The 12,247-nt window shown below is 46.1% G+C and overlaps 1 protein-coding gene across 1 annotated transcript; it reads left to right on the top strand.

The window, feature by feature from the left end:
- Window positions 1-2,156: 2,156 nt before the first annotated feature.
- Window positions 2,157-12,124, top strand: LOC122940711 (E3 ubiquitin-protein ligase TRIM21-like). Its single transcript, XM_044297422.1, has 5 exons — window positions 2,157-2,776; window positions 8,730-8,936; window positions 9,097-9,214; window positions 11,165-11,263; window positions 11,365-12,124. Exons 1-5 carry the CDS (start codon window positions 2,384-2,386, stop codon window positions 12,000-12,002), a joined length of 1,455 nt encoding a protein of 484 aa, XP_044153357.1. The 5' UTR covers window positions 2,157-2,383; the 3' UTR covers window positions 12,003-12,124.
- Window positions 12,125-12,247: the final 123 nt, after the last annotated feature.

The raw sequence follows: 12,247 nt of genomic DNA, 5'->3' as shown, positions 1-12,247 counted from the left end.
ACAGTAACTACTCGCCTTGTCCCGTTCCTGAAGCTCACAGTCCTCTCTTCCCTGCAGGCACAGATCGCTCTGCAGCACGGTGTGGGCTGGGCTTATGCAGATTTCCGGGCTTCAGGCTCCACCCACACAGGCCGGCAGCACGATCTGTGCCTGCAGGCTGAATAGTGGAGCGGGGAGAAGTCTTCCTGCTTCACAATTCTTCACAAGGAGGGGAGGAGCACGAGGAGCTGAGTGACAGGACCGCACCTCCCGGGTGCTCCAGCAATGAGCGCTTCCATCTGTACACAGATGGCACACCCCTGAGAGGCAGGCACCCGGGGCGGACTGCCCCCCACTTAGTACGCCACTGGGTGTATGTATATGTAAACATGTGTCGAGACGCTGCGTGTCCACCGATGAGTAGGGAACCTGTTGTTAAAAATTTGAATCCCACCCCTGCTTACACCAATAGCTGAAGGGAAGAAGAGTGGAAACTGTTCCTCAAGCATTAAAAAAAAAAGCATGAACTGGGGGGTGGATGCACGCACCCTACCAAAAACGGATGTATTGCTCCTTTGGGTGTGTATGAATCATGTTGGATTTATGTTCCCTTTGCAGGATGGACCCATTCCCTTAGTTTTTATTGCAAACATTGATATCATGTGTGTTTGATTGCATTTTCTTTCCCTTCTAGGGTGGACTTATAGAGGAAAGGGGTGAATGAGAACCAGTGGTGCAGTGAGAGCATGGAGCTGATACAGCCAGATTGAATGTGAGGGGATTCAGCCGTCCCAGGGGTCCACTACTCTGTCAAGTGAGTCCGTGGAAAGCCGCTTCCTGCTGCTTTGTAATTATAACATTGTGTTCCAGAACAGGGCCATCTACTTGTAAAGTGAACTGTAACTATTACAATTAAAGGTTTTTTTTAACCCCAAAACACATTTTAAAGGGTTTTTCCGGGGATTCTATGGTTTTTAATAGATATGCTTATGTAGTTGGTTACCTCATGCACATCTTCCCCATGCTATTTAAATTTGGATCCATTTTCACCATGTAAACCCATCCCTAAGGTTTGTTTCCATCCTGTATGTTGCACTTCCTGTCCCCGTATACAACCAAACCCATGATGCTCTTCTCCTTTCTCCAGCACTGCCCCCAACTACACCCAGCTAGTTACATAGACACTCCCCTATCACTGCCTTGCCCATGGACATCGCATAACAGGAAATAAGCAAGAGCGGCATGGACATGGTCAGCCCTGAACGGGAGCAATAAAAGTAAAAGAAATACATTACAAAATTACAGCAACCTTCATGAATGACTATTTTAAAGAATATTGATGCAAACCGGAAAACCACTTTAATGAGGGCCATGAAAGAAAAGAAAGCCCCTCATCTACTGACATGGTGATGTCCACTATGATGTGTCCCCAATCAGCTCTTGACCACAGAAGTTCAACAGTCCCATATCGCTTGGGGACAAGACACCCGTGAGGCCAGTAAATGTCCATGCGCATGACCATGGACGGACGTCACACTTCTATTGTGCAAGGGACTGGAAGGAGCAGAGATATTTGCCTTGCTGCTAGAATTGAGCCACATCTAGTAGGCGAGTGCCTTCTTGCATTGGGGTCGGACAAGCCCTTTAAGAACTTTCTAGAAGCAAATCTAATTTGTGCTTCAACTCCATGGACTGTTGTCAATGCTACAGTATACCTTACCAGAACTAGCTAATTAGGGCAGACCCCTACCTCCATCACTGCTATACCAATTTGGGCCCCCCTACAAGCAGTGTGATAGAGCTTGAAGTTGGTGAGACCTACCCTGGCCGAACAAATTTCCTTTGCTGGTGTCCTCCATATTATGTTAAAACTCTCCTCTCCAAATCCTCATTGGCCAAATAACACTAATTTCCCCCTATGTGTTCTATAGGGATCCGTCTTGTGTTTTTAAGTGCTGGTACATTTCGGGTTGTCTAGGATTAGAAAAACATTAATGTTTTTTCAAAAAAACATGCCACACCTGTCTACGGGTTGAGTATGATCTTGCAGCTCAACCCCATTCACTTCGATATAACTGAGCTGCAATACACAACAGAACCAGGACGGGTTCTCCCTCCCACTCGGCATCCGGCTCCTTTTCTGGAATAGGAGGAGCAGATGTTGTAGGACATGCGTGAAGTGCTAATAAGCCAGCTACCAAGTGATGATAAAATGAGAAGATACTCATGTGAGGAAATCACTGAGGAATCACTTGGATGGACTATACTTGGATGCAGATTTCCCCATGCCATATCTCTGCAGCACTCTTCTATGTAGGAGGAGGGAGTAAACAAAAAAGCGATATCCTGCCATTGTCCGGGACCTTCCGACCCCCTCCAGTGCTGTGTCCTCACTTCTTGTAACATGGCCACTGTTACCTTTCTCTGCTCTGAATATTTGTATTGCCCTGTCTGCCTGGACCTGTTTCGAGAACCAGTCACCATCCCCTGTGGGCACACCTTTTGCTTGACATGCATTACCCAGTGTTGGTCTCTGCAGGGAATGCCAAGCTCCTGCCCACAGTGTAGGTCCACATTTCGACCAGACTCCTCGCCGAGACTCTGCAAGAACAGTATCCTTGCCCAAATGGTGGATGACTTCTCCAGTCTTCAAGGGTCTAATGATTTCAACGCCTTCAGCAGTCATGGCAGGAATCAATGCCAAGAAGAGATGCCAGATGGAGCTCTGGAAACTGAAAACACCAACAGCTTTGACTTGCCTGTGATCAATGAAGGTCATGAAGCCCCAAGCGCTCTGGTACGTAACCCCAATGGTCACCTCGTTGTTAAGGTTCATGCATGGGTTTTGTACATAGATGAAATAAGACTGCCATAGAGGTGAAGGAGCCCTCTGCTGTACCTCTCTACACGTCTAATTTCATACATGTCATGCAGAGTTTTATTTGTCAGATTCAGTAGAAACCAGATTAAAAAGTGGCACCTCCAGTCAGATATGTTCTCCGCTACTTCTATGGGAGAGTTGAGAGACTATCTCCATGCACATGGATTCTGGCTGAGCCTGTATGGCAGTGCACTGAGGCTGTGCATTATAGTAAGGCACCATACAGGCTCCACGCACTGCTGTGTGCATGAACCCTGTGGATATTTGCAGGCCAATCTCTTTTGTTTCTAAATCAGGAGTAAGGGTCCTTTTACATCAGCCAATGATCAGAAATGAAAAAAAGCAACTGCTCCTCCGACACCTGGCACTTTAACCAATCTGAAATTGATGACTTGTCCTAAGGATAGGTCATTGATATCTTAATTCTGGAAACTCCTTTAAGAGGGGTCTGGGTCTCCTATTAAGGACCCCCTCTATTACCCAGAGCATGTCCTGCTCTGGAGAACTCAGCGTGTCCATACATCACATGACAACCCATGGAGTATAACACTTCCCCCGATGCTACAGTTCCCTTATAGCTTACAGCTGGTTGTTGGGGTCCCAGCAGCCCGACAACCTCCACAGCAGAAGGACCCCGAAAGTCATGGAAGGAAGGGAAAGTTCAGCTATGGGTCCATTACTATAATGTTCTCTTTGCTGATGCCTAGCTGTTTCCATGTAATTTTGTTTCTGCTGGAAATCCCCTTTAATTCCAGTATATAGTTCCATACATAATAGTATACCAGTACTTATTATGTAGCTGAGCATCTCTCTAGCTTTTGCTATTTTTTTTAATCTATTTCGGGTATATTCATACATGGCAGATTTATTGCAGACATTTCTAACTAAGGCCTCATTCACTCGGCCATTCCATGCATTGGCGACCTCAATTTGCGCTCCCCAATGCACGGGCAACATTCTTTGCGGATTCCACAGACGGAGCCAGACTCATTTAACTTGAATGTGTCTGTGATCCGTCCACATCGCAAAAAAGTAGTGCATGCGGTTCTGTGCCTTCGTTCCGCACCGGACCTTCAAGTGAATGGTTCCGTATTCGTGATGCGCGGGGCACACGTCCGTGACCATATATTGCGGACCCACTGTTTGCGGGCTGCAATACGGGCACGGTTGTGGCAACGGTCGTGTGCATGAGGCCCAAGAGGCAGATCCAATCTTCTGAATGAGGCTGTTTTGGGGACAAGCATATGGATTTCTACATGCCTTATTCAGATGAACGGGACAGTCAAAGAAACGTCTGCAACAAATCTGCCGCATGTGAATTCACTTTTAGGCCCCTTTCACACGAGCGCGATGGATTAGCTCTGGATGCGATCAGTGAAACTCGCACCATTTTGCAAGCAAGTTCAGTCAGTTTTGTCTGCGATTGCGTTCAGTTGTTCAGTTTTTTCCACGCGGGTGCAATGCATTTTGATGCGCATGGTAAAAAACGGAAGATTTACAAACAACATCCTTTAGCAACCATTAGTGAAAAACGCATTGCACTTGCTTCCGGATGCAATGCGTTTTTCACTGAAGCCCCATTCACTTCTAGGGGGCCAGGGCTGCCTATAAAACGCAGAATATAGAACATGCTGCCATTCTCACGCAACGCAGAAGTGATGCATGAAAAAAAAATGCTCATGTACACAGACACATTGAAATGAATGGGTCAGGATTCAGCGCGGGTGCTATGAGTTTACGTCACGCATCGCACCCGCGCTGAAAACTTGCTTGTGTGAAAGGGCATTAAAAGCAAAGGAGGAGATTTATTGTTATGGGTGCACTATACGAGCGTTGTGCCAGGCTCTCCTCCAGTGAAGATCTAGGTGAAGAACCTGGAGAAAGCTAAAAAGCAATGTCAGGTTGTGTATGACTTTGAAGTCCTTCTATTTGGATCTGAGACATTTGTGTATCATTCAGCCTGAACGTCTAATATTTTGGAGTATTTATGCCAGAAAATGAGTCATTGCTTCCAGACATGGGAACGGTGAGGGGAATCTTGTTACTGGAATGGTTTCCCATGTGATGTTGCTGAAATAACCCCCTCCCAAAAAAAAGATAAACCCAGCAGTATGTACTTCAGTCACTTAAAGGGGTTTTCCAGTTTGCATCAAATAATCATTTATGAAGGTAGCCGTATGGCCTGATTTACTCCCAAGCCGAGTATGCAAGTGTTCAGCAGACTCTGAAGTGTATGGTCAGCTTTAAAGGAGTTGTCCCTTATCAATACTTATACATGGGGGATGTGTCTGATCGGTGGGGTCCGACCGCTGGGCCCCCACCGATTATGAGAATGGGGGCACGGTCTTCATTTGTTTGAATGGAAAGACATTGGGGAGCGCAAATTGCGGTCGCCAATGCATGGAACGTGCCTGCTGCCCTCGGCTATCTTTGCCAGCCCCTTAGCGTTGGACGCCGCTGTGTGCATGCATGACCACGGCTCCATTCAAATGGGGGAACACAGAGCTCTTGTGATTGATGGGGGTCCCAGCGGCCAGACCCCACTGATCAGACACTTCTCCCCTATCCACTGGGGGGCACCTTTAAAGTACAATATCTACTGTATGTACATACGAGCACTGAGTTTTCCAGCATTATATAAATAAGTTCAGGGTCTTTACATCATTTCCTGAGGAAGAACTTAAATAGGGAGAAGAATGTTTATTTTTCTCTAAGAAAAGGCGATTCCACTTCAAGCTACAAAGATTGTACATTTATAAGGTGTAAACACGGATGTGGGGGATGTCGCTGTTTCCATGCACTTGAATAGGTCACCTTTTTCTAGCGTTTCTTTGAGTTTCCTGCAAAAATTTGGCCATGAAAGTGATCATTAGAAAATTCTATTCAGCTGCTTCACTGAATTTTACAAAAAAAATTTGCTTTGTGATGAATTACTTCGGCACGAAGCGCATTTCTTTGTAAGTAGTGAGTGCAATGACAGGGAGCGTCGACTGCGCTGCTCCACGTCATTGTACCCTTCATAGCTGATCGCGGCATCTGACATTAAAAAAATAAAATAAAATCATACTTACCCTCATCCATATGATCACGAAGAGCCAGCCGCCGCCATCTTGATTGAAGATCCAGCGCAAAACATCTTCACGTTGGCTGGCGTGGTGACGTCATATGTCACCGCACGCGGGATTTCGCACTGGATCTTCAGTCAAGATGGAGACGGCCGGCTCTTTGCACTCAAACGAATTAGGTAGGTATGATTTTTTTGAAAAATATTTTTTACCACCATTCAGGGAAAATCTATTTATTACCACGAAGCACGAGGAAATTCAGCTTTGCGCGAATTGAATTTTTCCTGAAATTCGGATCGAATTCCACTTTTGTCAGGTCCGATTCACTCAACACTAGTGATCATTGCAATTGCAAAATGTCAATTAAATATTATCTCCCGTGCATGGAACGTAAAGAGCACCTGTCAGCAGGATCAACCCCACTGGTAGGATTGTTCCTCCTGCAAATTAAAATTCTGTCTTTTGAAAATCAGATGTGGCGTTCCCGAGGGAAAAAAAGACTCCTATTCTGTATGCAAATTAGGGCTTCAGTGCGCCAAAATGCAGGGCCTCCCTTAGTGCACCTCAGATTTTCTATGCTGGCCACGTCTCATTTGCATATATATTTTTTTCCCTTCAGGAACTCTGCAACCAATTTTCGCCTGAAAGGTATCATTTTAATCAGCAAAATCAACCCTGTCAAAGTCTGTCTGATTAATTAGGGTTGAGCCTCCTGAGATGCGATCTTTAATTGTTGTATTTATGAGGTCCTCTACCTCTAGGAGCCAGAGCAGAGAGCCCCTCACCTAAAAATTGTTTCTACTCTGGCAGTTCTAGCCCGACCATGGACATGGTCAACCATTGAATGGTTTTATGCTATTGCCTGATGGTTTTTCTGTTTCTCAGCTCAGTATCTCCTTGTTCACACAGCCATAGTGATAAAGGGTAAAATTCTAGCCCCGACAAGAGGGATTTTTCTTCCTGAAGACAGATTTACTATTGAGTTAAATAGGTGGTGTATACCTTTAGTAAGCACCACTAGTGATGGGTTCAGGAGGCTATGACTAGAGTTGGGGTATCTCTGTATCAGTGTCACGGCTGAGGATGGGGGAAACCCTCAACCGCGCGATGTCAATAGGATAAGGGTAGCTGCTCGGCCAGGGCGACAGGATCAGGGAGCAGGTCACCTCCTAGCGTGTCCCTAATTCTGACCCTGACTCCTAACTGTATGAGCCAACCCAGATGGTAGGAGGGCTCATACTCCGTAACCTAGGGTCCCTACTAGCCCTCAGGAAATCCCTGGACTAGGAGCAGGGTAAGACGACCTGTTCCTCCTAGACATGGACGAACAGGATTCTCCAAGGAGCTTGGAGAGGGGAAACATATACAGCATATGGATATGGCAGGTGAGTTAAACCAGTACCACACCTACCTGCCACAGACACGCTGACTGGAACCCGTGCACAAGTACTGATGTCCACACAAACATTAAGGACACAGCACACACACAACTCACTACAGGTATCCAGGACACCCATAGCTGCAAACAACATAGAGAGCATAAAAACATCTTCTTAACATCATACATATATTTTATGACCACAAGGGTGGCCCTCACTGGATAGATGGCATATAAGACCAGGAGGATGACTCCAGCATAAAGCATGGCTGGAGTACCCCTTAGCTACAGGCATCCAGCAGGAGCTAAATAGCCCAAGCAGCCACACCCACACACACATACTAGGAAAGGAGTTAATCCTTCCAACACCAGACAAGGTTAGCGTCACTTAAAGGGGAAATGCACACACAACTAAATCCCGTGCAAACCAAACATGGAAAGTGAACACATACAAACACACGTTGCAGATGCAACCGCATGCCTTGACAGCGAGCCGCCTAGCAACCAGCTCAGGCTGCTACACTGCCAACAAACATCATTTTGCCAGCGGCAACCACACGTGAGACAACATACTAACTGCCCTCACCTGCGGTAGACAACAAGCAGACCGCTGACAACTGCATGCGACACAAAGAGTCATGACCAAACACATAGTCGTGACAATCAGGAACTGGCCACATCTGTGGCACTGTGTAGGGGCACCTCTGTGGCAGACACTTTGAGGTACAGATCTAAGGCAGGCAATCTTGGTAGGCATCTGAGGCAAGTGCTCTGATATGACCTCTCGAGTCATCTGAAGAAGACACCCTTTTAAAGGAAATCTGTCAGCAGTTTTGATAGATGCTAAACTGCTGACAGCATTAGGTAGGGGCTGGGTAGAGCAGAACAACCAAACCTATTGTGGAGCTATTCTCATCTTCTCATCAGGAGTAGTGTGAATATGAAGTTTTATGCTGATAGGTTCTGCTCCTGCAAGTGCCCAGAAGGTAAAGCTTCATTGTGAAGCGTGCTCTGGCCTCTACACATTGAGCTACTTCATAGCCCCTCCCCTCTACTCTGAGTGACGGCTGTACTGGTCTCCTGATTGGATGGTACAGCTGTCGCTCAAAGCAAAGGGGAGTTGTTCAATGGATGGAGCACTTCGCAGTGAAGCTTCTCCTCCTTTGCATTTGTGGGAGCCAAACATGGCAGAATAAAACTTTATATACACCCTACTCCTGATGCTAAAAGCTGCTCCATAAAAGGTATGTTTTTTCTAGCTCTTCCAACACCCAACCTAGTGCTGTCAGCAGTTTATCACTTTCAAAACTACTGACAGACTCCCTTTAACAGACCTTCATTGGCTTACTTCAAGGAACGTGTTGCATGGTAGACATTTTCTGAAGTGTGAGCTATTCAGCATTATAACCATGTATAATTCCTTCAGGTTTCATCTACCAGACATCGCAGGGTGGTCAGCCAGGGCTTCTCTGACATGGTAAGGATCCTGCAGTCCTCAGGATTTCGTCTGCTGCAGATGATGGAACAAGCAGAGAATCAGATAATGAAGAATACAAGCAGCCGAGATCTGGAAGAAGGGCTTACGATGCAGACTGCCCAGGTCGTTCCAGATCAGCAGCAGGATCAGCTCGTGGTACATATCCGCCATACATTATAATGGTGTTGAGTATTCTTGTCTTACAGACACGGCTTTATATGCAGCATTAACACATTGATTTTGGGGATGTTTGCCGGACACACACATGAAATCTAGAACACCATATTATACATTCAAATATTCTATTGTGCTGCAGGAGGAACGATCCACATTTCAGGAACTACAGTGGATGGGACTGTACGCGGCCGTCTCCAAGTTTAAACAAAGTCTACAAGAATTGTGCGCAGATCACATGGGCCGACTTGTCCAGCAAGGTGAGCGGGAGAAATCAGCATTCATGTGACGGGGCTGGGTGACGTAAGAACGTGGCCCCCTAGAACGTGGTAGAATAGGGGGCCAACAACAGATGGAGTAAGGAACGGGTTAACGCTATGCTATGGTGTTGCCCACACAGAATGTAGCAGTTGCGACACGAACACATTGTCGTTGAGTACCACGTGGCCATATAGGCTGCAGTGGCTAGAGGACCGTACAGTTTAGTCAGTCTGCATTGTTAATGTCAGCGTGGCACCCGCAATACCGGGCGGTCATTAAAAATGCAGACCTACTGAATAGTGCAGTCCTCATTAGGCCTCATGCACACGGAGGTGTCCGTATTGCGGTCCGCAAACCATGGATCTTCAAAATACAGATACTTTCAACATTTTTCTTACTCCCATTACTAGAAATGACTGGGTCCATGTGCAATTTGCAAAAAATGCGGATTGGACACGGATGCAAAATACCGTCGTGTCTACGAGGCCTTAGGCGGCCACTTTGCATCTGCTACTCGAACACGCTGAGCGTTCGTACTCTAAGGGCTTAAGTTAAATCTGTGTTCATGGACCCTGTAAAGAAGCACACGGAGTCCTTAACGGGGTTGTCCAGGTCTTAAACATTGATGATCTATCCTCAGGATCGGTCATTAATATCAGATTGGTGGGGATCCGACACCCTTACTGATAAGATGTTTGAAAGAGCCAACGGTGCTCCTGAAGGTAGGTCGTCAATATTTAAAGTGTAACTGGCATTTTTTTTTGCTAATTGGTAGGGACAGGGTTAGGGGAATTATTTTTTATAGACTTTATTTAGGGAAAATCTTTATATATACCAGAAAACTAGGGCTGAAATGTTCCTTAGCAGTGATCCTTTTCAGAGCCGCTGCTAACAGCGCAGTGCTGTACAGACTAGGAAGACGGGCTGGGAGCTGGCAGGCGTCTGCGCGCGCTGCTCCCTCATATAGTGGGGACGATGCAGTCTTAACTAGATTAAATATATAAATAAATATCTACACGTTGTTCCTGCTCACTGATCAGCGCGGCTAGCGCTATCGGTCAGCTCTTCTCCTGTTCTCCCCGCGCGCTGTATGATGAGCGATGTCTGTGTGAGCGGTTAGCGCTGACTAAAGGCAATGCAGGGAGGTAGGGGGAAACTCCTCTTCTGTACGCAGGGACAGTTATCGTATATTACTGTTCCTCTATACTGTATATTAGCTTCCTCCCAGCTGCCTGAGGTGAAAACTGAAACGGCGCCCCAACCCTGCAATGCCAATTTCTCAACCTAACCCCTTCCCTCCAGCCCTACTATTAAAGACATACTTGCAAAACATTACATACATTGCTACAAAACATACACAGCGCCACATACTGAACCCAGTGTGCTTCCCAATTCTATACTGCAGAAACAGAGATTCCCCCTTCCGCTGTTCCCCTCCTGCTAACCCCTGCCTCCATGCATTTTCAGTACAAGCTCACACAGGCATCGCTCCTGGCGGCTGGTTAATCACAAAGCGCGTCGGAACAGAAGACCAAAATTTTTGTTTACGATAAACGGATGGGAAAAACGTGACGTGAACCCACCTTTAGCAGCATCTCTGAAAAAATCATTTCAGCCCTAGTTTTCGACTATAAATAAACGTTTTTCCCTAAATAAAGTATATTAGAAAAATGTTCTGTATCCCTGTCCTTACACAGCAAACACAGTTACACTTAAAAAGTTCTGGAAACCCCCTTTAAAAGTGCCTATCATGGACCATAGGCACCCTGTGTGCCACTGTACAGTGCAGGGGGTCTGACTGTTTGAAGAGAGCGCAGTGCTTTTGCGAGTGCGGCGTTTTGTGAGTTGAATTAAATAAGGAATATGTGGAGCTTCTAATGAATGGAATTCCATGAGTATATTTTGTGTCATTTGCTCTTATTCATGTATGGTCTTACTTTGTGCAACAGTGTGGACCACACGCACCAGTTATCCAATATTACCACCTAAGCTCTGGGGAAGTTCATTACTGCCATTGATGCCACGGGTACGAACAGAGTTTCTCCAGTGTAAGACATTTCCTACTTCTGCCTTGTCTCACCTTACGTCTGTATGTGAATACCCCAAGCGTGGGCCAAACTAAACCAAATACGTTCATTCTCATTTTCAGATTCCCGGGATATCAGCCTGGACCCAGACACAGCCCATAACAACTTGTGTCTTATGCAAGGGAACCGCCGAGTCCTGTGTAAACTGCAGTGTCAGGCTTATCCGGAAAATACAGAACGCTTTGATCATTATACTCAAGTGCTGGGCAGAGAGCCGATGGCCCAAGGACGTCATTATTGGGAGGTCCATCTCTCTGGAAATCGTGTAAGCTTGGGTGTCACTTATCATGGTATTTGTCGTAAGGGGCATCAAAGTTCCTGTCTTCTGGGGAGGAACTCACATTCCTGGTGCCTAGAGTGGAGCAGTACCCGTTGCTATGCCTGGCATGATGGCGAGAGACTTTTGGTAGCCACAGGACAGCACGAGAAACTGGGTATCTTTTTGGACTGGGATGAAGGAACTCTGTCCTTCCATGAAGCATCAGATGATATGTCACTTCTTTACCGCTTTCATGCTTCCTTCACCCAGCCCTTGTACCCCATCTTCTTCATCAGCTGGAATTCTATTGTGTCCATCGGAGAAGAAAAAGTAAGAACGTTCAGCTGCTCACAACAAGCGCTTCCAGAGGCAGTTTTCAGCAGACTTCTAATGGAAACCACTGACTTTTTCATCTACAAGTCTAAACCAATTTGTAGTTAGAATAACATAGTAACATAGTACATAAGGCCGAAAAAAGCCATCTGTCCATCCAGTTCGCCCTGTTATCCTGCAGGTTAATCCAGAGGAAGGCAAAAAAAAAAACAACTCTGAGGTAGAAGCCAATTTTTCCCACTTTAGGGGAATAAAAGATTCCTTCCCGACTCCAATCAGAATATCTACCTGGATCAACGACCCCTCTCTAGTGGCTATAGCCTGTAATATTATTACACTCTAGAAATACATCC

Source organism: Bufo gargarizans, chromosome 6, assembly GCF_014858855.1.
Source record: "Bufo gargarizans isolate SCDJY-AF-19 chromosome 6, ASM1485885v1, whole genome shotgun sequence".
Classification (NCBI taxonomy): domain Eukaryota; kingdom Metazoa; phylum Chordata; class Amphibia; order Anura; family Bufonidae; genus Bufo; species Bufo gargarizans.
This window is presented reverse-complemented; position numbering and strand designations above follow the sequence as displayed.